This window comes from Neovison vison, chromosome 6, assembly GCF_020171115.1.
Source record: "Neovison vison isolate M4711 chromosome 6, ASM_NN_V1, whole genome shotgun sequence".
NCBI classification, from domain to species: Eukaryota; Metazoa; Chordata; class Mammalia; order Carnivora; family Mustelidae; genus Neogale; species Neogale vison.
In genome coordinates this window covers 143,754,042-143,779,836 of record NC_058096.1, presented here as the reverse complement: position 1 = coordinate 143,779,836, position 25,795 = coordinate 143,754,042, and the positions used below count along the sequence as shown (strand labels likewise).

The following is a 25,795-nucleotide window of genomic DNA, read 5'->3' as shown; positions in this document are numbered from 1 at the left end:
CACTCTTCTTTCCGTAGGACTTTTTTTTTCTTTGTTTAATGAGTGACAGTGGGCAAGATGCAGCGGACCACTCAAAAGACACAGACACACTCGAGCGTCTCTCCTCTTGAAATTCCCTCACTGGTGGGCTGTGAATTTTTATGAAACTTCCAACAAATGCCACAATGCTAACCATATTCAACAAAATGCCTAAAATCTAAGAATTATGGATATAGTCGATGGTCAACAACCAGATCAAACACTTGCCCTGTTAAATTTAATAGGCTAGAAGAAAAAAACACAACACCAAATTGAGAGCTTTTTAAAATATAATTTAAAACTATGTTGTACCAGTACAATATATTAATTTTACAAATGTAAAATTTTATCTGCTGTTAAAGCATTTGCAAAAACCACACATCCTACTTCAGCTTTATTGCACAATATCTATAAGAAAATATTAATTTTTAAATTAGAAAACATAAAAATGCTTTCAATATAGAAGAGACAATCTGATTTTAAAGACAATACTCTATAACAAAGTCTACCCAGAAAATAACAACTTTCACAGGATACCAAGCTGGACAGATGCTTTGGCAGATTCAGGACAAAGCACTGTTTAAAACCAGTCCAAGATACTTAATCCAAACTGTATCATCATTCTTCACTAGAAATCTAGATGCCACTCAAGGTGGTTTCTTATACTTATAAAAGTTGAGGCATTTTTCGGTGTGAGCATTCTGAATATCTCTTACATATTAAAAACCATACTTCCCACTGGCAAACAGCCATTTGCAGGTTTTTTTCCTTCGTGCAGATTATCTCTGGCAACTGTTTTTGACAACTATTACATGACCATTTTAACTCATTTATGCTGATAGAAAACATCAAGTTAAATATACTTTTAAAACCTAGTCCTTTACAAAAATCAGTTTATAAATTTGTATCATAAAAATTAGTGTCAAAGACCATCAAAATGGCCTTTATTTGTTTGATATTAGTTGGTTTTCCCAGAGTTGGGATGGCAGATGTCCCACTTTGCTATGTAGTGTTAATCAAGAGATATTTCCAAGCACTAAGCTGGAATCCCAAGACAGGTTAATAAGGTTGTATGATGGATTTTAGTGGGATACTACCCTGGGTCTGTCTTCCAATGTAGGTGTTAAAATACTGACAGCAAATCTTGGTGATTTAATTCACCTCAGACAATGAATATAATCTGGAGATGCAAAAGGAAAAATGTTCATATAATACATTATCAGTGGGGTTGCATACATCATAGAAAAGGGAAAGAAATCCTTATTTGTTAGAACAAGGATTCACCAAATTTGATACATATGTAGATGATGCATCATTCCTTATTAAAGCACATTGATTCAACCTCAAGTGTTTTTAAATGTATGCCTCTGCGCATCAGATTGCCTTTTGGAACTTATGGCCTGCATAAGCGAAGTCAAATATAATAGTCCACATCTGTGTAGAGAAAATAATTATTAAAATAGTGGTTATGTGCTCACGAGTTTATTGTAGGTAGACAGAATTATCAAAAATCCAGATGCTTATAAAAAAGTGTGCATTATTTAGAATTTCTTCCTTAGGAATCAAAGCAGTTGCTTTTCTGGAACTGCATTTTTCAGAACTGCTCAAAGCACCTCATCTAGATGAGTGTTTTTAAAAATATATATATAAAAAGTCTACAATGAGACTTCAAACATCACATATTTCACCTTTTATGGGCTTTTTATCATGTATCCCTTCTTTAAAGTCCTTCAGAATAAAATAAAAATAAACTCTCACATTCCATTAGAAAAAAATGGAAACATTCATGGTCTGAAAAGTTTCTGCATTCCCCCAAATCTTGGTACTATGTGCAATTTCCTCATACACAGGTTTTGAGGAAACCCCTGATCATCTATTATTGAATATTCAGCTAATGGACATGCCATAGAAAATTTACAATAGTAGTAAATAGCTTAAAATCTATTCCATAAAATAAAAATGTTCTATGACTTCAATTTAAATACATATCTGAAAAAGCTAAAAGGAGGTTTTGTTTGTTTGTTTTTCAAAAGTGCTAATTATTACATTTACAAGTAAGTATCTTCAATACATTATGGCCAATTCTTTATAAAACTAAACCACCTTGCTTTAGGCACACTGCTTGATGAGTTTCTAAGAAGCGGAAGGGGGGAAAATCACTTGTCAATTAATCCAGCTTCCTTAATTTTACTGAAGAAGAATTTCTCCAGGATATTGGCACATTTGTAGTATTCACTCTCAGGGGGGTTGTACTCTTTGCAATTGGTAAAGACTCGCTGTAAGTCTGCCATGAATAATTTCTTAGACACGTAGTACCTATTCTTGAGGCGTTCGCTCATGGTTTTCAGATCTGCACAGGAAAAAAAAATATTAGCAATCTTTGACTCCTTTTAAACAGTAGCTGACAAAAAAGGAGACAGGGAGAGAAATCTATGTCATCAGCACAGCTACATTTTTACCATCCCAAGCCCTAAGCTTAAGAGACATTCTTAGGATCACAGAAAACAGTTCTTCAATTTTATGTTGTTTCTGTTGTGAGAGCTTCTTGTGTAAAATCACAGCATTTTTGCGTTGAAAGGACCATTATTAGTCATCTGGCCCAATCCCCTATTCAGCACAAGGAAGCTAAGTAGATCAGCAGTGATAAGTACGATAAACTAAGTACTGTTAGCTATTCATCCAGAATTATACAGAAGAGGCTCTCTCTACCCAGAGTAGAGCAGGTGGAACATTTGTCTGAATCATTTCATTACTTAAATACAAACAATAAGACTGAGTTTGTTTCATTACATTCACAGTTGTTTTGGAGCTGCAGAAACAGAACTAAAGTAGAAAAACTGATCATAAATAAATCTACAGATACACCAGTATCCTTGCATATAAAATGGTTCAAATGAATTTAGTTTCATGTTCCATCCATGAAATATGAATCACAGGCAGTAAAAAAAAGAAAACATAAATAGTAATTTCTTTTCTAAAGTAAGCTTTGAAAAATTATTGTAAAAATAATATTTTCCTGGGGCGCCTGGGTGGCTCAGTGGGTTAAGCCTCTGCCTTCGGCTCAGGTCAGGATCCCAGGGTGCTGGGATAGAGCCCCACATCAGGCCCTCTGCTTAGCAGGGAGCCTGCTTCCTCCTCTCTCTCTGCCTGCCTCTCTGCCTACTTGTGATCTCTCTCTCTGTCCAATAAATAAATAAAAATCTTAAAAAAATAATATTTTCCTAATATATTCACTTGCTTTAAATTATATCATTTTACAAATGAAAACAGTACTTTATTTAAACTTGTAAGAATAGGGGCGCCTGGGTGGCTCCATCAGTTGGGCGTTTGCTTTAGCTTGGGTCACCATCTCAGGGTCCTGGATGGAGCCCTGCATCAGGTTCCCTGCCGAGCAGGGAGCCTGCTTCTCCCTTTCCCCCCACCACTCCCCGCTTGTGACCACTCTCTTTCTCTGTGTGTCAAATACATAATAAAACCCTTTTTAAAATAAATAAATAATTTTTAAAAATGAACTTGTAAGAATACCATGGGGCTTGTTCACTCCTCACTCTTAGAACTAATTTACAGAATTCCATGCAGATTAGAAGACGTTAACATTTCTGTATGCCTGGGTGGCTCAGCTGGTTAGGTGCCTGACTTCTGATTCCAATTCAGGTCAAGATCTCAGAGTTGTGGGAACTGAGTCCTGGTGTCAGGCTCTGCCCTGAGCATGGAGCCTGCCTGAGATTCTCTCTCCCTTTCCCGGTGCCCCTCCCCACACAGGTATGCACGCTCCCTCTCTCTGTAAATAGGGGCACCTATTTCTCTCTCAAATAAATAGGGGCACCTAGGTGGCTCAGTTGGTTAAGCAGCTGCCTCTTGGTTTTGGCTCAGGTCATGACCTCATGGGATAGGGTCCTGGGATAGAGCCCCACAGCAGACTTCACGCTCAGTGGGGAGTTTATTTCTCTCCTTCTCCCTCTCCCTATGCTCCTCTTGCTCCTCCCCTGGCTAGCATGTGCACTCTCTCACTCTCTCTCAAATAAATCAATAAATCTTAAAAAAAAAAAAAAGAAAGAAAATCTTATACAAAAAAATAAATAAAGAAGATGCTAACATTTGTCTACTTATAGGTCCCCTAGTTGTCTTTAAGTCTGGTTCTGTCATTAAAAATTATATTAACTGTACATGGGAAAGTAAGTCAAAATTGTTTAAAAAATAAAATAGCTCTACCAATGCCCAAATTCCCACTATATTATCACATTTTCCAGAAGGAAAGAAACTTATAACTGAATACACTGGGATCATCAGCCTGTGAGATATATAAATTTATGAGCAACATCCAAAAATGGGGAGAATTCCTTTGTGTCAAAATCTTAAATCTACCACAAAACACCGAAGAAAAAAATACGAAATAGGTACTTTTGCCTATTTCCTTTGACTAAAGCTTCTCTTGGTTAGTGGTATGTCATCGTATCTGAGAGTTCAACTTTCAATTTTCTTTCTTCTCTAACTAAAACAGTTAAGAAGGAGAGAAAAATTGGCAAGTATTAAGATACTTTATAAAGGCTCAGCAAATACCCCACTAGATGTCTCACCCAAGTGTGACTGAGCAGATGAAGATGTCCTCTCAGTAAATGAAAGAAGAGCAATGAAATTAACTGTGCCTGTCTAGGTAGAGTTGGATATCTACCTTACCACCTAATGCCTACCACTTAAGATAAGCTGCTCAATACAGTGTTTATGTTTTAGAAGGAAGAGTTGTGTAACTAAAAGGGGGTGGGGGGAATGAAACATGGCACAAAGAAGTTTATCCAAAAGATTTCAAACTATTATTTGGAAGAAAGGAGGTAAGAAGAGATGGAGAGAGCCTAAGCTATAGCAGAAACAAAATGAGAGTCATAGAAGTATTTGGATCTTTCAGAATAATTAAAATCAATTCTGTGTTATTGTCTTTCTATATTTCTATTCTATTCTTAAGTTATAAATAACATCTTTCAAGTGCCTGAGTGGCTCAGTCGGTAAGTGTCTACCTCTGGCTCGGGTCATGATCCCAAAGTCCTGAGATTGAACCCTGTATAGGCTCCCTGCTTCTCCCTCTCCCTGCCACTCCCCCTGCTTGTGCTCTCTCTGTCAAATAAATAAATACAATCTTTAAATAGTAAATAACATCGTTCTTCCTCTAGCCTTACTAGAAGCTTACTGACCAAATGGCATGTTAAAGAAAGTGATTAAGTATCAAAGATATCACATATGGAAAAATCACTAAGTTATTCCATTTTCATCCCTCCCACCATCGGTGGAGTTCTGAGTAAATAGGAAAACCCTGCCCAGCAATCCACGCGTGGTAAAAAGACATGCTTTGGCCAGACTACTTAGACGATGTTCTGAACAAGATTCTCTAAATGATACAGGCTGGACCTCATTCTTATGGAAGAAAAAGAGTTTCTGAGAGCACAAAGGAAAGAGAAGAAATGTTTTTAGAAAAAGCTGAGAAGGCAATAATGGGGGAAAGTCAAATTACAGATTTGTCAGTCTTGCCCTAGAAGCATAACCATCTTAAGGATAAGATATACCTTTCACTCAGCACCTAAAGGCACCCTAAGAAAAACATTACTGCTCCCCTAAAAAGCACCACTCACTGTTGTAACTTTGTCTAGAACACACCTCGGTCTACCATTGGGCTTACTCAACAGGGCCAATATTCCACTCGAGCAGTCAGCTATGCACGCAGGTGGTATCCAACTGGAGAGGCCCATTCCCTTCTCGGGCTGGACCAAGCAAAACATTTCCAGAGCGGACAGAAGGGACCTTCTAGACCTACCATTGCAGGTCTTCAGAGAGTACATGAGCAGGGCTGAAAGATAATTATTCTCCCCCAACCATATACAACCTCCTATGAGTGTTTCATGAAGGGAGTTGAGATGGTCCAGGTGATGAGGATACAAAGGTCAGTTAAGGTCAGTTAAGTTTGGAAATGGGCATAAAGGATTTTAACAGGGAGCCTAGGTGGCTCAGTCGTTAGGCTTCTGCCTTCAGCTCAGGTCATGATCCCAGGGTCCTGGAATCGAGGCCCACATCGGGCTCCCTGCTCAGTGGGAAGCCTGCTTCTCCCTCTCCCACTCCCCCTGCTTGTGTTTCCTCTCTCATTGTGTCTCTGTCGAATAAATAAATAAAATCTTTTTAAAAAAATAAAATAAAGGATTTTAACATATTTTTTACAGGATGGAATACACTGAGGGGCATGTGACCAGCTCAGGCAATGGGACATGGGACACTTGATCTCAGGGCTGTGAGTCTTAGCCACATGTTGAGTATGGAGATTACTTAAAAATAAGACCTTTAAAGAAGAATAAAAAGAAAAGAAAATACTGATTCCCCAAATACTCTTCCATTCAGAATTCTAGACTCACTCAACCCTTACACTTCAGTTTTCATAACTAAGATACAGAGAAACAAGGCAGAGAGAACAGAGAAAGAAAAGCATAAGGATGTAGGTCCATGTCAAGGAGGACAGACTACCAAAATCATTACAATGACGAAAGTGAAAACACCCACAAATAACTCTTTTATCAGGGAGCTAATAGAGCCCTTTCATTCTTCCTTTCGTATTTTAATAACATCTTAGTACCAGGAACAGTTTGCAGGTAGAAAAGGGACAGAAGACACAGGCTGCCTCCGCAACAATGGCCACACAACTGACTGAAAACAGTTCAGCTAGTTGTCTGTCATCTACACAATGCCAAATTAGCTTAATTGGATTCTCAATTGGCTCAATTAATCATTTTAGCATGGTGCAGGCACAGCAGCAAATTCCACAATTCTACATTTCTAAAGCATTTTGTGTTTGTCTGGCATTGGATGTGGAACAAAGCTTTTAACGGGAATATAAATAGTGACACTAATAGTATCCATCAAGAGCATAGAAAATCGAGAACTGAGTTACTAGGATTTCTCCCTCTGCTAGTGTAGCAGGCAAGCAGCCTTACTCCAACTTCTTTTGCATCGCTTTCAAAAATTATCAAAAGCCTCAACATATATCAAGAGGACAGCCTGAAGTTCTCCATGTGCAACCAAACGGGTAGAATGTAAACCAGGTTATGTCCGAACAGCCAGCTTTCGCATCTATGGCTGGGTGCAGTCCGCCACCGGGGTTCTCTGCATCCAGTGCCGGTAGCAGGTGGCTGTCAAAGCTGCAGGCATATCTAATGAGACTGGGCCACCCACCTGTCCTTTATCACTCTGCTCTGTATCAGTGGCCCGGATGCAGGGAACCCCACCACACACACCCTACCCTACAACAGAAGAGTACAAATCAACCTCAGCAACCACGTGTCCCCCACACCACCATCCAGAGAGTTAAATCTATACTTAGAAAATGTTAATGGCATTACCCATGGGGAACCTTATAACTTCATAATATCCCGGAGCTTCTGTTCTCTTCACAGGTTCCATGAAGGGCCAAGCGCTTTGATGGCTCTTGAGTAAAGAAAAAAGTAAGGTATCTAATATGGAAATTCCATGTGGGAAATCATTTCAAAATATCTGCATGAGGTGAATGAAAAGAAGACCCTCACCTTCACCTGCTGCAGGATGCTCTTGAGAGTGCTGTAAAGCTGGTCAGGGTCTCTGGGCTCTTTACTTGAAAGGAAAAGAGTAAACAGCAGAGAACCATGATTAGTTTTTTGCCCCCTTGCCAGGGGATTCCTATTCTGCTTACTTTGACCAAAACCTCAAATGGGAGCCATCCCAGAATTTTTTATGAAAACCGAAAAGCAGCAAGTGCTGTAATGGGTGATTATAAGCAGTTTGCCTGCTTCCTCTAAGTTTCTGGAAGGAGAGAAAAATCACTTCCATTAATATCCTCTCACCCATCCTACTTACCTTTTCTCTTTTCCACTCGGCTTCCAGCCTGTCTCTCCTATATGTCAACAAAATTAAACACTGAATGAGAACTGCTTTTGGTCAAGAGAGTAACAAAAGTAATACTTAACAAAAGTGAAATAAATTACAAGCATGCCTCAATAAAAGTCTACCTCTGGGAAGACAGAAATCAACTGCAATTAATTACTTCCTTCTATAGCTAACAGCATGAAACATTTTCAAGATAGCCAACATCTCTTTCGGTTGGCGTTTTTTAAAGAAGGAACTCCCAACTTTTCTGAGGAAAAGATAAAAAATAAGTATGTCCAGTATTTGGGGCACGTGTGTATTTTAAACTCTAAATCACATATTTTGCTAATCACCATGTAAAAGAGTTAAGCTGTTATTTTAGGTTAGAGCAAACCTTATCCTGGCCTCTATTTTATTTGGCAAAGACCCTGCTTGTAATACAAGATGGTTTAGTGCAGCAGAAAGAAACTACAGCCTCAAGGATTTAATTTCTTGCTCTCTCCTTAAAAGCTAACTTATCCGAGATAAGTTATTTAACCTTTTGCCTCTGTAATTTATCAATCTATAAAACAGAACTCTAAAAATTAGGTGATATTATCCCTTCTGAAATTAGCTGATGTATGGAAAAACAAAACAGCGAATGCCGGCACACGTGGGCATTCAGCAATGTGATAGCTATGATGCCATTAGCAGGGGTAATGTTGGGAAGTGAAATTTCTAGGTCTAGAAGTAAAAGTCAGATCTGCTATAGGGTAGCTACTGTATTGAAGGAATGTATCTTGCTGCAATAAGGTCTTACTTTTTTCTGGAGAGCTGTGGTTTGTTTGATTTTGTGCTGTGTATTCAATCTTCAATATGCTACAAGACCCTGGATTTGAACTCAATGAAAGTGTGGCTATTCAACAGCTTTCAATCTACAAAAACAGCTATTTTTCAAGTTCTCATCCATAACAATTCTAACGCCCACAGATAAGAACCCTTGGGAAAACTACTCTAAAATAGGGAACATGAAACAAATTACATGTTTCCCAATCATCTTTTCTAGAAATTTGGAGACAATTTTGGCCAAGCACACACCTGGGCGGGCTGCAGTCCTGCGAGCATGAGCAAGGGTGCACACAGCAACAAATCCGCAGACCAGCATCCCACTGCAGCTAATTCTGACGGTTACTGGCCATGGGCTATTTGCGATCAAAGGACTTCACCATTCTGAGACTCAATTTCCCCATTCGTAAAAGTAGAATTTGCCCATGCTATCCACAGCCATCTTTCAGTAAATGATGGATATGAACAGATAAGGAGGAGTCATCTAAGTCCTCCTTAATTTGTTTGCACTCAGTAGAGAAAAGACAAAGGGAAAGCATCTGCTCCCTCACGACTACAAACACCACAAATGGAGACAAGCAAAGCAAAAATCTTTCCAAATCAATGCACTCTGGCAACCAGTTCAAACACAGTGCATGGCAAACCCAAAAGATTTTGCTTTTAAAAGAAAATCTATACATACTAATTCCAGGAATGCTTTCTATTGGAATCTGCCGAACTCCATCTTTAAAGCATGAAAGTCCAGGGTATACTTTTCGAATCTGGGCTTGTTTTCTTTCTATCAGCTTTTTAATGATCTGTAAAGCACAGGAAGAAAATGTGTTTAGTGACAGAAGTCTGTTGGCTACAGATGACATCAGTCCACCTAAAAAGTCAGTCTCCTAAATAAAGTCTTCAGGACGCGAAAAGGGAGAGGGGGTGAATGCAATTAACAGAGAAGACCTGGAAATGTACTATTATACCATACCCCTCCAGCGGCATTCACACAACCTTTTTTTTTTTTTTTTTTAAGATTTTATTTATTTGACAGAGATCACAAGTAGGCAGAGAGGCAGGCAGAGAGAGAGAGGGAAGAAGGCTCCCCGATGAGCAGAGAGCCCAACATGGGGCTCGATCCCAGGACCCTGGGATCATGACCTAAGTCGAAGGCAGAGGCTTTAACCCACTGAGCCACCCAGGTGCCCCTCACACAGCCATTTTTGAATACTTGTCCCTTGCCATCAAAAAAGCCAACAGTGAGAGAACACACTGCCCTGGGGGCCCGCTGTCCTCTTTGGCACAGAAGCCAGGTGTCCTGCCCTCCTTCTCTGAGGAGCCTCTGCCGGAGCTGATCAGCTACCCAGCCCAAGCCCCAGTGCCTGGACCTCTTCACATCCCCCTACTAGGAGCTAAGTGTTCTTTTCTCTGGACTGGAGGGCACTCGAACAGGCCTCAGAAAGTCCCCAGTGCCAGGAAGGTTGATATTATTATTCAAAATTTTCAAGGCTTGAGCCCTATACTCTTTGCATCAGAAAAGCGGCTCCAAACTGTTGAGGCAACACACCCCCTGGTATGAGCAGCCAGGATGAATGATTTGGGAATTCTGAGAGAAGTTTGTTTTGTTAAATAGTTCCTGAAGTACTGAGGTCAACTATTTCCAAAACAGTGCCATTTCCTGTTTAAAAAAGAAAAATTAATTAAAAATAGCCATCCAGAAATTAACTATGTCGTAACTGATTTTGAAAAAGAAAAAATAAAAGAGAGGGAAAAAAGGATGGAGGGGAGCAAACCATAAGAGACAGGGTTGACGAGGGCAGTGGGGGATGGGATAGAGGGTGATGGGCATTAAGAAGGGCGCCTGTGATGAGCTTTGGGTGTTATAAGTGATGAATCACTAAATTTTATACTACACTGTAAGTTAACTTACTAGAATTTAAATAATAATTTGAGAAAGAAAAACACAGTAGCAGTCAGTAATTGAATTCACAAAGGTAAACTAAAAATTCCAGTTCCTAACAGCTTGATCTCAAATGTATCATTGGTATAAATGCTCCAGCATGAACACATTTTAATCCTGACAATTAAACAAAGAACTTCATAAGGTGACTGGGACTAGTAAAAGTGTATGTCTGGTAAAGCTAGTCCACTGCTGTGCAAAAGAAATATCATGCAATTAGCTCATGTCAGGTTTTACTCATTTCAGAGAGAGAGGACAGGAACAGTGGAGAGGGGCAAAGGGAGAAGCAGGCTCCCATCAGACCAGACTGGGGACTCAATCCCAGGACCCTGAGATCATGACCTGAACTGAAGGCAGAGACTTAACCAATTGAGCCACAAAGGCACCCACCTTCCCCATCCACTCATGTTCCAGTAGCCACATTTTTTAAAGTAAAAAGTAACAGGAGAAACTGTACTTTAACAATACATTTTTTATGTTTTTATTTAATCTAATACATCCAAAATATTATCACTGTAGCATATAATCAGTTAGAAAAAAAAAGTAGGAGATATTTTACATTTACATTCTTTTATTCCTAACAGGTCTTCAAAATCAGAGTGTTTTATACTTATAGAGCATCTCAATTTCAACTAGCCACGTATCAAGCACTCAGGAGCCAAATGTACCTACTGACTGCTACTCTGGATAGGATAGATCTAGATGCATGCTTTCCCTTTGTTTATTTACGAGTCCAAATTTTTTTATTTATTTTTTTAAAATTTTATTTTTGGGCGCCTGGGTGGCTCAGTGGGTTAAGCCTCTGCCCTCGGCTCAGGTCATGATCTCAGGGTCCTGGGATCCAGTCCCACATCAGGCTCTCTGCTCAGCAGGGAGCCTGCTCCCCGCACCCCCCGCACCCCCCCCCCACCTGCCTCTCTGCCTGCTTGTGATCTCTGTCTGTCAAATAAATAAAACACTAAAAAAAAAAAAAAAAATTTATTTTTGGGGGCACCTGGGTGGCTCAGTTGGTTAAGTGTCCCCCTACTGGTTTCAGCTCACATAGTACACTCAGGGTTGTGGGATCCAGCCCCATTAGGCATTTGGCTCAGTGAGGAGTGTGTGAGTTTCTCTAACTCTGCCCCTCCCTCCCCATACCTGCATGCTCTCCCTCTGTAAAATAATTAAATTTAAAAAGAGAAAAAGATTTTATTTTTAAGTAATCTCTATAGCCAACATGGGGCTCAAATTTACAACCCCAAGATCAAGGGTCACATGCTCTTCTGACTGAGCCAGCCAGGTGCCCTGAGTGTAAGCCTTATTAAGTTTTTAAATTTATCTAAGTAATCTCTACACCCAACTTGGGGCTCAAACTCACAACTCCAAGATCAAGAGTCAGATGCTCTCTGACAGAGAGAGCCAGGCACCCCACCCCAGTCTAAGTCTTTTTAAAAGAGAATGCCAAGGGTAATCTGTTAGATAAACACCTTCAGAAAATATAATTTCAAATATAATTTTAAAACTTTTTCTCTTTATCACGGATACTCTCAGATGTGATGACCCACCCAGGTGGCTTCCACACTCCTTGTGTAGCACCCTGAAGGTGGCGGAGCCCTAGTGAGTGACTCGTAATGACAGCGGAGAGCTTCTTAACCCTTCTTTGCCTCCAAGGGTTGCCCTGGAGAAAGGAGACACTTTACTTCTGTTTCAGTCTTTTATCTTCCTCAAAAATGTTTGCACTTCTCCACCATGTCATCATCATTCTTTCCTCAAATTCTCCCATTTCATCGCTTCAGTTTTAGTCTCCCCAAACACAAGATTTGGGGGAATCTTTAATACGTCACCAAGTCTTAGCATGTGTTCTTACAAAGAAATCCCATTGGTTGGCATCACCCTTACTTTGGATCCTCCAAACCCAGTCCCTCGTCATCTTACTCTCGGATGAAGATTTGAGATGTATCCCTACATCCCAGCTCCACGCCCCCACATACATGCATATATACACTCAACTCTGCCTTCTCATGACCTAGTTATACTTTCTCAAACAGTGGCTATTTCACTGGCACACCTAGGGTCCTAGCTGTGCATGTGCCCATGAATCTACTTATGCTGGACTCTGAATCTTTGCTCATGCTGATGGGATTCAGCAGGCTCAAAACAGTTCAAAACATATTTCCCACAAAGACACCTCCCATGATGTTAGGCCCCTAAAGGACTGCACCTTCCTCTTGCCCTTGGAGTCAACACTCACAAAGTAGCCCTCAACTCCTACTCTGCTCCCCGGTGCCACTGCACTTTCTCTCTCCATCTCCACTAGACACAACCACAACTTATTCTGCTCATGCACGCTTTTGGGAGCCAGCAAAGGCCTCCATCTGCTTACAACTTGTCTGCTACTACCATCCGTCCCTGTTTTCTGCAAGGAGGGTTTTCACAAGTTGAAATAAAGATACTCGTGAAAATCATTCAAGTTCTGTGGAAGAAGATACGACATGAAATCCAGTATTTTATTATGGTGACTTCGAGTCTTTTTGAAAGAAACTAGCTTAATAGCTCCCAGACTGCATCATCCACTCAGTGGCATGTGTTAGAGAAGGCTGGAGGCAAACAGGGAAGGGGAGGTGAGAGGGAGATGAGATCCAAGAGGGGACAAGCAAAAGGAAGGGGAAGGAGCACTGTCTTCTAAAGGACTGACTGCTCTGCTGGCTCTGTGTTTATGGCTTTCCCCTGTATGCACTAAGAGCCAAAAGATCCAGACTAGGTGAATCTAGGAGACTCCTGCTCTCTTCTTTCACCAGAGATGGGTGCTCCTTAGAGGAGGAAGGAGGGCCCAGCAGCTGACTGCCTGGTGATGGCTCTAGTTGGCCAGCAGTCCCTCATGCTGAATGGGGAGCTGCTGAATACAGACCTGCTCATTAAACCCCAAAGAGAACAATGAAGAAAGCTAGCTCTTTAGAAAGAGACAGAGAGAGGGGCCTGCTGTGCTTTTATTAACTCTCCAAGTACCCTATTAGGAATTTACTCTAAGGCTGGCATCTCTGAGCAAGCAACAACAAAGGTTGTTTTTATTTTCTTTTAAAAAAAAAAAGTACCTTTTGCTCACATTCATAAGAACAAACCTGACCCACATTAAGTAAAAAGGAAAATATTTCTTGAGCACCTACTATGCACCAAACACTGCATAAGGACTTTTATGTCTGTTATGTTGATGATGTCTGACAAACAACCAAGAACTGGGATTAAGGGTCATTAGTAGAAACCAGAAAACAAAGATGGGATTTAAGACAGGTGCTTTTTCTAGTTACTTGCTAGAAAAAGAATGCACTAAAATGAGTAACAGGAGTATAAAGTGGAAATGATGAGGGATGACATAGCCACAAAGCCCATTTTTGAACGCCAATGAACTAGGGGGAGCGAGGAGGTGATCTTGGGCTTAACACAAAATTCGTTCATTTAATAAATGCACACTCCCCAATTATGCTCTTTTTATGGTATTTTCTTCTGTCTTGGACAAATGTAAAACTACTACATAGTCAAATCTCTCAACCTTTCCTCTAACTGTTTCTCTTTTAGTTCTTATGTATAAAAGACTTCACCCCAAAATGGGATAGCAAATCACTGATTCCTACAAATACAGGCCTTCGAAATTCGCAATGTTAAAAAGAGAGATGGATACGTGCTAAGATAAATGCCCATATAAGATGATGAGTAACAAACATTCAAATAAGTGGATCAAACTAGTGATAGTGAAGTTCAAAGAAGAAACTGAACACAGGCCAAAAGTGGTCCTATTCGTATGTGTGTTGGGAAAGTGAGATAGGAAATGGATCAAGACACCAAGCTAGAGGCTTAAAGCATCGGTAATGGCTTTTAGAGAAGAGTTTAGATAAGCGAAGTCTGGGAAGGATGCATGAGGCTAATTGTAAAGGCCTTGAAGGCGAAGGTAAGATGTCATCATATTTTACAAGTTTTATATTTTATACCCATTTAACAAGTGTTGACCCTCTTAGGAATGGTGCCTAAAAGGAAACAGATCAAGCATCCCATCAAAGAAGAAATCTGTACAAACCACAGCAAACCGAAATCATGATGACACACCACAGAGCCATCCACACAGAGCCCAGAGACACGCAACTCACCCAACAAAGACCAGCCTGTAGAGAAGGAACAGGAGGCGGTCCTGTGCTTACCTCCTTTTGCTTCTTAATGATGACAGAAAATTCTGTGTATGGGATCCGTGGATTTAGCTCACATCCCATTAAAGTGGCCCCCTCATAATCCTTGATGTAGCCAACATATTTGGTTTTAGGTATTTTAATTTCTTTGGAGAAACCCTGCAATGCAAATAAATTCATTCATATAGCTAACAAATATGAATATTTGTGCAACAAATATCCACTGAGTGCAAACTGTATGGTAGGCAGCAAGATACACAGTAGAACAGCAAGTTCTCATCATATTACTCAGGAAAGGATCAGCATCCCCACTGTGGAGTTCAAAAACATCAAGAATCAAATTCCAAACAGGAAGCAAGACAACATAAAAAAATAACCCTAGTAAAACACAAATTATACTAAACAGTTTTTTAACAGACCTAATATTATGGTTGAATTTTCCATTAAATTGAACATTCTCCCAATTCCTCTCCAATTCCATTAAATTGAAATTCTCCCAAATTGGGGAGGGGACCCCAGGATTCTCAACAAATCAAAAACCAATCTAAGTTCTAAAAGAAAAGTTTATCAAAAAATACAGTAATGAGAGGTACCTGCCTGGGTCAGTCAGTAGGGCATATGACTTTTTCTTTTTAAGATTTTATTTATCTGAGGGGTAGGGAGAGCAGAAGCAGAGGGAGAGAGAAACCGAAGCAGACTCCATGCTGAGTCCACAGCTGGATGCAGAGCTCGATCTCACAGCCCTGAGATCATATCCTAGACTGAAACCAAGTTTGCTGCCCAGGCACCCTGGACCATGAGACTCTTGATCTTGGGGTTGTGAGCTGGAGCTCCACATTGGGTACAGTCATTACTTAATTACTTATTACCCTTTTCATTTTTTTTAATATTTTATTTATTTATTTGAGAGAGAAAGAAAGAGCACAAGTGGGGAGTGAGGAGGGGCAGGGGGAGAGGGAGAAGCAGACTCCTGCTGAGCAGGGAGCCTGACCAGGGTTTGAACCCAGACCATGAGATCATGACCTGAGCTGAAGGCAGAGGCTTAACTGACTGAGGCACCTAGGTGCCCCAAAAATAAAATCTTTAAAATATACATATACAATAATTAGAACTTCAATATTGATGAAATGAAACCCCTACTAACTATATAGGCAAAAACTTCCAGACCATTGTAATGTGTAGCTGTGTCAGTGACATTTATCTGTAATATGTTCATTTATATACTTTAATCTGCAATAACCAAGTGCTACAGGATATATATTCATATATTTATATGATAAACATAATTTTCCTTATAATGCCTATCTCAGTTCTTTGCAGTGAATTACTTAGAATTCAGACTACCACAATGACCCTGCCTCCCTTTCAGCAAAATTTATTCTCCAAGCAATCATTACCATCATCCTCATAGAGGACAACAGACAAGTCATTTTAAGAACCATGACTGGTATTTCAAGCTTTGCAATGCAGTTGCTGCCCAAGAAAGCTGATACTCAAGCCTTCAGTTAACAATCCCACTGAGTTCTCCCAAATGAGTTTTATTATAAAGGTCACAGACACAACCCAAAGAATGAGAAGAAAACAAATAGGAGATGAACTATCTGACATCAGAGGAAGAAAAGCTCTCTAATTACATGAGACTTATATAAAGAAGTCAACAGATTTTATGTAATGAAGTCTATAAGAAATTGTATATCAAAAGTCACAAGCAATGTTGAAACAACTGACCAATGGGAGAAAAATAATAAGATGTTAATATCCTCATATATAAAGAGTCCTCATAAATCAAAGAGAAAATAAATATTTTAGTAGAAAAAGAGGCAAAAATACAATGAACTGGCAATTTAAAAACAGAAAAAGAAACACAAAGGGCCACTGAATAAGAAAAAACACATCAAACCACAATAATTAAATAAATATAAACATATACAATTTATTATCTAGGAAAGGAGCAAAAAAAAAAAAAAAAAAGTTTTTCAATCATCAAACTTTTTCCTGAACCCCCTTATATATTGCCGAAAAGAACAGAAACTGTTATAGCATTTGGCAATGCCTAACAAAATCTCAGATATATCTGGAAACAACTCTACTTCTAGACATTTATTCTAAGCAAACTTACCACAGATGAGATAACATACCTACAAACACACACTTATAAATGTAATTTACATAGAACAAACACCTGAATGTTCTAAACACGTAGTATTGGTTTAATGAAGTATTTTCTAATTATACCATAAAATTTCAAAGAACCATCAAAAATTATATAAATATTGGGGCGCCTCGGTGGCTCAGTTGGTTAAGTGACCTTCAGCTCAGGTCATGATCTTGGAGTCCTGGCATGGAGTCCCACATCAGGCTCCCTGCTCAGCAGAGAGTCTGCTTCTCCCTCTGACCCTCCCTCTCCTCATGCTCTCTCTCTCATTCTCTCTCTCAAATAAATAAAATCTTTTTTTAAAATGATATAAATATTAATAATCAGATTAAGTGAAAAGGCAAGTAATTCAATTACATAAAAAAGGAGCCCAGTTTTATATTTATATCCATATATACACATTAGCACATATACAGAACAATTTTTAGGAGGGTATCTATTAAAATAGTAACAGTAAATCTCTTTGGTGGTAGAATTACAATCGATTTTTCTTCATTCTACTTTACTATGCCTTCCAAACTTCTATAGTAACTTTACATTATTTTTGTAGTTAGAGAAGTAAATGAAAATGTTTAGGAATTATAAAGCATTATTTTAAAAAATATGCAGTCAATGAATAATCTTTAAAAAAAAGTTGAGCTGAAAACTTCTGGTAAGAAAGGACCAAGATGGCAGCCAAGCTCCTAGCCTGCTGTGTGCTGCCAAAAAAGGATTCTAAAAAGTACTTCATAATATTCCTAACTTTCTTTCTGCTGACATAAATGGAGGATTTCCACAGACAAATAGATATCCACAGAAATCTATTTCTCTTACTCATGGAGAACTCTACTTACCTAGCCCTGGGAATTTCTCCTTAGCCTGGGGATACCATATTTTAGAATTCCACGATGCAATATTATACTTCCTTTATAGATGGCATTCATTCACTCACTCAACAAATCTCTAGTACTTACTGTGCTGGTTATAATCGCTACTAAAATCTGAAGCTTAGTTAAGGATTAACAAGTAGTTGCCATGTCCTTCTTATAAATAGAAAATGCTAGGGGGAAAAACTTCCTTAGATGAAGGCTACCTGAGTATATATTAAGAAAAGAAATGACAGGGCGCCTGGGTGGCTCAGTGGGTTAAAGCCTCTGCCCTCGGCTCAGGTCATGATCTCAGGTCCTGGGATCGAGTCCTGCATCGGGCTCTCTGCTTTGCGGAGAGCCTGCTTCTTCCTCTCTCTCTGCCTGCCTCTCTGCCTACTTGCTATCTCTCTCTGTCAAATAAATAAATAAAATCTTTAAAAAAAAATAGAAAGAAAGAAAGAAAAGAAATGACAGAACAGGGTTGCACAGTGAAAAACTTACCTGTTTCTTGAAGTAACCAATTGCATATTCATCTGCATATGTGAGGAAGTTCAGAATATCATGTTTTATATGATATTCTTTCAAGTGATTCATCAGGTGTGTTCCATAGCCCTATGTGGAAGTTAGTAAACACATAAACATATTCGATTCTGAAAAAAAGACAATCCATTCCTACAGATTCACTCAGAAACACTGGCAAATTTAGGAATTGGTACTTTGATATATTTTATCAATATAATACTAACACACCCTTTCCTGCATTTCTGAACTTTGAAAATGACCCAAAAAACCAATAAATTCAAAATCCTTGACCTGAGATACAATCATCAGTTTAAAATACAAATTTCTGATTCTTTGGAAGTAATACAACAAGGCTGTAAGCTGTGGCTCAAACCTAAAGACTACTTGCTGAATGTTAACAAAGAAGCTTGGGGAGTCAACACTGATGATTATTTCTGCTTATCTTTAAAGTATTTGAGAACCTGCGATGCAAAGAGCTATGTAAATAAAAAGCTAACCTTTACTAGAATAATAACTAACCCAAGTGTTTCCTGAATGTATACAAATCAGCAACTCTACGAAAGAAATGTATCATATCCCATATACAGGATTTTCGTTTTTGTCTTATCAAGCCTTTCCAAGCAAGGTCTACGAAATCCAGAGTCTCTAAGTGAGCCAGAGGATAGAAGGAAGTAAATTAAAGACAGTGAACAATGTTTAATGAATTAATGATAGAAATATGAAAAAAATATGCAAGTACAAGGTTTTTCAGTGAAGTACAAAGGTTAGAAAATATCTATAAATTTAAAGTGGCTGTTTTAGAACCTCATTAAAAGAGGTGAAAGTAAATCCAAGCATCCCAAACACAAATACCTTCACATAAATATTTTAGAATTTGATGACACACTTTTCTAAAGGACTCAAATGTGCTTACAGGTATGATCTCATGGAACTGCAATACCACAGGCGGAAAAGGATGTTTAGAAATCATTTGGTCTAAGTCTCTATTCCATGTGATGCTAGAAATCTTCTGCCATCTACCCTGAAAAGGTGAGCTGTCAGAAACCTCCACCACAGGGTGATCCCTTGGTCCTTCGGTAAACCAGGTCATCTTCAGTTGGGGAGTTCTTCCTAACGTTTATTTGAGATCTGACCCCTTGTTATTTCTACTTCTTGACCTTAGTTCTATTCTCAGAGAAACAAAGACTCATTCCTGCTCTTAACAATTCTTCAAGCCTTTAAAGACCATACTCTTTCATGCCCATCCCTACCTCCCAAACCCCACGTGAAGTATCATCAAGGTTTCTGTCATTCCTTAAAAGGCATTGATTGGAAGACCCCCTTACTAATCTAATCACTATTTTCTGGGCTTTCTCCTGTATAACATTGCCCTTTGGAAGCATGGAAGGACCAAACATAGTAATTAGGGGATGATCTGCCTGGTAAATAGGAGAAGAGTATCACTACCTCTCTGCTCAAGAAGTTCTTCTTCCACTGATGTTACCCAAGGACATTTTAGCTTTTCCCAAACATTTTACAATACTAATATATTTTAAATTGCAATACAACTTGAATAAAAAGAGGAACAAAATATCTCCCTCCTTGAGGAGATGATGGTAAAATGGGGAAGATAAATACATAAATATGTAGTGAGAGTATAGAGCTGTGCTGTTCAATATGGTAGCCAGTAGCCACATGTGGTTTTTGCGCAACTATAATGTGACTAGCTGAAACTGAGATGTACTAGAGTATGTAAAATACACATCAGGAAAAAGAGAAAAAAAAACCCTCAATAACATTTTATCCTTATTACAAGTTGAAATGACAATATTTTGGATATACTAAGTTAATTTTTAAAATTTCAAAATTAATTTCACCTGTTGCTTCTTACTTTTTAAACTATGGCTTCTAGAAAATTTTACAATTATATATGTGGCTTACATTTGAGACCCAATGCATATATCTATTGTGCAGCATTAATATAAAGTGATGTATTTGTATCTATAATACAGAAAAAGGCAGGGCACCTCGGTGGCTCAGTCCACTAAGCGCCCGACTGTTGATTTCAGCTCAGGTCATAATTTGAGGGTTGTGAGCTCCAGCCCCATGACAGGCTACAAACTGAGCATGGACCAACATGGGGCTTGAATTCCTGATCCTGAGATCAAAACCTGAACGGAAGCCAAGAGTCGGACCCTCAAATGACTGAGCTACCCAGACACCCCTTGTGGGCCTTTATTTTTAACTACCACCAAAGGAGTTTTTTTTCTAAATCCATCAAGCAATTTCAGTGTTTATTTAAATATTTATTATGATACTGGGTGTCTTAGTCAGTTAAGTGTCTGACTTCGGCTCAGATTGGACTCCCCTCTCTGTGGGGAAGTCTGTTTGTCCCTCTTCCTCTGCCCCTCCTCCTCCCCCCCCCCCCCGCTGTTGCTGTCTCTCAGATAAATAAAATCTTAAAAAATATATGATATATAAATATTAGCTATGTAACTTTAAATCTGCATGATTTCAAATCCAAATAGTTCTTAGATGACAAGATAATTCTAAAACCAGGTGATGAGCTTTTTACGCAAATTCTGAAATGTCATCTTGTGTGTGCTTTGAGCAAGATAAATTCACATACAAATCTAATTTAAAGCATTCACAGGAATTTATATGTAAGCCTGCTTCTCTAAAATGAGTGAATGCAAATTTCAAAGTATCACTTAGCCAAGATTTTTAACATAGTAAATAAAAATCTAAAACCTCCACTTACAAAACTTGAGTTATTTTTCCAAATAGGTGCCATCTGCACTGCCTTTCATAACTTACCCATTCCATTCAACTGTGAAAGACTAACGTTCATTTTCTAGAAGAGACTAATCTTCATTTTCTAGAACTATAGTTTCAAATCATTTACAAAACATGGCTTTTTTTCTAGTTCTTCCTACTGAGTTTGTTATGTTTGGACACCTTCCTGTAAGTCTTTAGAAAATTACATGGTTTGGGAAAAAAATAAATTGCCCTTCTGGGAAGTAATAAGACAAAGCATCTAATTCATATTAAATACCTTTAGTTTCCCTCTGTATCCCTAAAAGTGTCCAAGTCAATCTTAATCAACCTCTCCAAACAAGGTGCTTGGTTGGTGTAGCTTTCTTTAAAAACAAAAATTTTGCAATCTTTTTCTGAAATTATAAACCAAGGACGTATGTGCCAGCAACCTCTCCCTATGAAAAAAGCCAAACAAATTTTCCTTCTAAGTAAGTTTCTGAACTCTGGACATGTGAATTGTTTCTCACTTTGACTAGGGAAAAAATTTTTTAAAGTGATAAGCATAGCAACAGCACCATCTAAAGACACACTGTCAGAAATTCTTGCAAAAGCGCCAGACACACGTTTCAGGCAAACCTGGGCCCTCACCCTCCCCGGTCAGAATGACAGATGTATGAATGATGGGTTTTGTTTATCCTTTGATGCTTAGCACTCCAAGTCAAAGACAAAAAGGCCCACGTGTGCTTTGTGAGAAGAAATCACAGCAGCTCTAACAGGCTGGGTGGAGCAAAGCTCTTAATGAAAACAAAAGTACCCACAGCACTGGCTTCAGCCCTCAAGCAGGGAAGGATTCCTTCCAGTGACTTCCTGTTGGTTTTTATAAATGGCACTGCTTCTTTGCAGCTGGAGAAGACAACCTTGTCCCTAGGCCTGCACTGCCCAATACGGGAGCGCTGGTCACATGTGCCCAGTGGGCACCGGAAATATGGCTGGCCAGACTGAGATGTGCTGCAGTGTAAAACACACCCTACGTTCCGGCACTGAATCAAAACAATATAAAATGTCTCATCAGTAACTCTCTGTGCCATGAGTACCTGCGGTGCAGGGACACCTCTCAGGATATGGTGGGTAAAATAAAATATGTTTTCAAAATTAACTTTGTCTGTTTCCTTTTTTTTTTTTTTAATTTTTTTAATGTGGTTACTAGAAAACTTAAAATTACATGCATGGCTCACATTTGCATGTCACATTTTATTTCATTAGGTAACAGTACCTTAGACTTTCCAGTCACTTTTCTCAGCAACTGCCTAACCCTGAGCTACTTATCTTTCCACCATTTGCCCTAGTTCTGCATGACCCTCTTTAGGGTTCCTAAAATACCAAGTGAATATTAGTTTAAAGACACTTTTCCTGGTCCTGTTTTCCTGAGGGCAGCAGCAGAGCAGGACACAACAGACCCTACACCGGAGGTCTTTCTGCAGACAGTCTACACTTTATTCCAGTTCCGACAAAACACCAGCTGCAGTTTCAGTGAAACAGCCTAACTCCTGGGGATGAAGGGACACTGACAAAGACACTTGGGAGGGTCAATTAGACACACACACACACACACTCTCACACCAAAGAAACCCCACATTCCAAACCCTGCAGGAATACTTCTAAAACTGAATTATAAATTTATTCAAATTTTCCACAACTTCCTTTACAGAATTTCTTTAGCCCTTGACCACCTTTAGGGACAAAGCCGTAAGACTTCTTTCTTGAGTGTAGTAACCCACATCTCACCATATCCTTTCTGGTGGTTCAGTGTAACCAGCTGTGTGTGTGCATGCGTGTGCACGTGTAAGCTAACAACGAGCAGGGAGATTTGTCGTCAAACCTCCCCTCACTTGTCATACACTATACTTCAGTTGCACTTGGGGCTGTGTGGGGTCCTTGTACCTTGCCCCAGGTCCCAACAAAGCCCTGGCAGAACCTGACCTGCTGGGATGTGGAACATTCGCTCTCTTCACACACATGAACAGACATTTGCAGCAAAAGAACTCTTCTCAGGAAGTCCTGAACTCCACTTCGAGCCTTCTGTGGACGTGGCACAGACAGAGAGACCTGCCCAAACTCTGCAGCTTTAGTGAGAAGCACCATATTCTCTGCTTTTCTTCTAACACCTTGGGTTCCCCTTACCTTGACTTGCTCATTTGAGGTTACAGCACAGAAAACAATCTCTGTGAATCCTTGGGATGGGAACATGCGGAAACAGATACCACCAATAACACGACCATCTTTAATTAGGGCAAGGGTTTTGTGTTTCCTGAAAGAATAAGATTATGGCAAAGTTTTACCTATTTTGGTTATACAAAAATACTTTTTTTTTGGGGGGGGGGTTCCTTAGTAATCAAACAGGAAAGGAAGAAAGTGTTTTTCTTGAGTTTCTATGGAACCCTCCCTTATCTACCCACTATCTAGGTAAAACCGTATTAATGTGCACTTTTTAGAGCAAGTTCACGGGCACAAGACTTCATTCATCAGGGCTTCCATCACAACAAAATGCCAGCCACCTAAGAAGGGTCTGAAGTTTATAAATAAAGAATAAGCTATGTGTGGAGGTGCTGACTTGTACTGGAATGGTGGTATGCTCAATGCCAAGGGACCCACAGTGCGGATTTGGAGGGAAAGCACTAACTCATGGACAAATGCAGGGTATGTTTTTGAAGGGTTACTCTATAATATTGCAGAAATATTACAGAAGAGAATACAAAATCCTCACATACAATTTACCAAACCCTGCATTGTAGAATCCTGTGAGAACTTCTGTCTCAGGTGTCACTGAATTGTCACATGAAGAGATCACATTCCACATAGGCTGCTAGGCTATGTATGTTCAAGTACGTTCAATTAGAAAACTTTAGGTTTTCTGTTGTTTGGGTTTTATTTAAAGCAATGGATTTTCAAATGTACCTATCTGACAGCCCAATAATTTTCCCTAAATTAAGACCCAGCAACAGCGGTAGCGACTTAAGATACCAAATTCAAGACTGTTTTGAGTAAGGCAAAGTAGGACATCTACTTGGTGCTTATATTTCTTCACTGCTATAATGAATGAACTATAGGACAGTCACCAGCAACTTAAAATACAGAGCTTCATTTTATTAACTAAGAAACGTATGAATTGCTGAAAAATTCATCTGACTGCTTTTAGTCGTGGCAACTACCTTGATGTGGCTCTGTACTCCCCAGCATGACAAGAGGCAGCAGGATTCAGTAGCTGACCCTGGCTTACTTCCACTATCTGAGTGGTTCCCCCTTCATTTCAAAAGTAAGTAAGAAAGAAAGAAGAGCCAAGTTCCACTTACGGGTCAAAGACAAGCCGTGTGATGTACTCTTTCGGCATCCGGGGCAGCTGGTGTGAGAACACGTTTTGGAGACCGACCAGCCACATTAGAATCTTCTTGTTGGGCTTCTGGTTCAGGGAATTGCCGACCACATGAAATTCAATCACACCCCTGCGCTCTTCCAGTCTTGCTGCCTCGTCCCTGGCTGAATGTGCTGAAAGTAAATTGGTCTGCGGGAGACAGGAAAAAATTACACACAACTCCTCTCTTAAGACAATGGGGATGGGACACCTCCATGCTTCTCTGATTTGTTCTAATAAGATACACATTTGTGAATTTTCAGGGACCCAAACAACATACACAAGTTTTAAAACTGAAACGGAAACGGGAGATAAAGTATTTTGAGAAATTAGAGTATCATAAGTGTACATGGATATTCGGCGTGGCTTAGGAGCCATCAAACTTTCCTGTAAAGGGCCATATAGTAAATATAAGGTCTCTGCGGCAACTAGTCAACCCTGCTGTAGTGTGAAAGCAGACACAGACATATATCAATAAATTGTGGCCGGGGAGGGGGTTGCCTGAGTGTCTCAGTTGGGTAGGTGTCAAACTCTTGATTGGGCTCAGATCATGTTCTCAGGGCTGTAAAATCGAGACCTGCAGAGGACTCCACACTCAGCAGCTTGGGGATTCTCTCCCTCTGCTCCTCCCCCCTACTTGTGTACCTTCTCTCTCTCTCATATGAATGAATGAATGAATGAATGAATGAATAAGTATAGTAGAGCACCAATAAAACATTTAAAAGGGGGAAGGGGTAGAGTGCCTAGGTGGCTCAGTTGGTTATACAACTGCCCTTGGCTCAGGTCATGATCCTGGAGTCCTGGGATGGAGTCCCACATCAGGCTTCCTGCTCGGCAGGCGGTCTGCTTCTCCCTCTGACCCTTCCCCCTCTGACCCTCCCCCGTCTCGTGCTCTCTCATTCTCTCTCTCTCAAATAAATAAATAAAATCTTTTTTAACAAGGTGGGGGCAGGGGTTGAGCAGACCAGATTTGTCCTGTGTACGAACTCCTGGTTTGGAGGAATCCCACCTGGCTAAGCTTTACAGGACCCTCAGGGTAACTGAGCTGCAAAATTCCCATCACAGTCCCAACCCAGTGGCAGTCACATTTATGGTGTTAGCACCTCTTTTTGGAGGACAGTGTTCAGTCTGAGGGTATCTGCCGTCCCACTCTCAGCCGCAGCTGGCAGCACAACCTTGTGCCAGCACCTTATTCTCCTGCTCTATTTAATCCACCCAGGGGTATGCAGGTAAATGTTCAACAGTCCCCCAGGGAAGAAGAGCCCCAAATGGGAGCACTTGCTCATCCCACTGGTCTACACTGGCTGCCCAGGTGACCAG

General features: G+C 39.8%; 1 protein-coding gene across 1 annotated transcript in view; it reads right to left on the bottom strand.

The window, feature by feature from the left end:
- Window positions 1-242: 242 nt before the first annotated feature.
- The window catches only part of KAT2B (lysine acetyltransferase 2B), a 102,786-nt gene continuing 77,233 nt past the window's right edge, over window positions 243-25,795 (bottom strand). The window contains exons 10-18 of the mRNA XM_044252535.1: window positions 24,417-24,625; window positions 23,248-23,374; window positions 18,310-18,420; window positions 14,821-14,964; window positions 9,398-9,512; window positions 7,882-7,918; window positions 7,575-7,638; window positions 7,392-7,476; window positions 243-2,368 (exon numbers count right to left, since the gene is read on the bottom strand). Coding sequence (XP_044108470.1) covers window positions 2,175-2,368; window positions 7,392-7,476; window positions 7,575-7,638; window positions 7,882-7,918; window positions 9,398-9,512; window positions 14,821-14,964; window positions 18,310-18,420; window positions 23,248-23,374; window positions 24,417-24,625 — 1,086 coding nt within the window. The 3' untranslated portion in view covers window positions 243-2,174. The remainder of the gene's footprint in view (window positions 2,369-7,391; window positions 7,477-7,574; window positions 7,639-7,881; window positions 7,919-9,397; window positions 9,513-14,820; window positions 14,965-18,309; window positions 18,421-23,247; window positions 23,375-24,416; window positions 24,626-25,795) is intronic.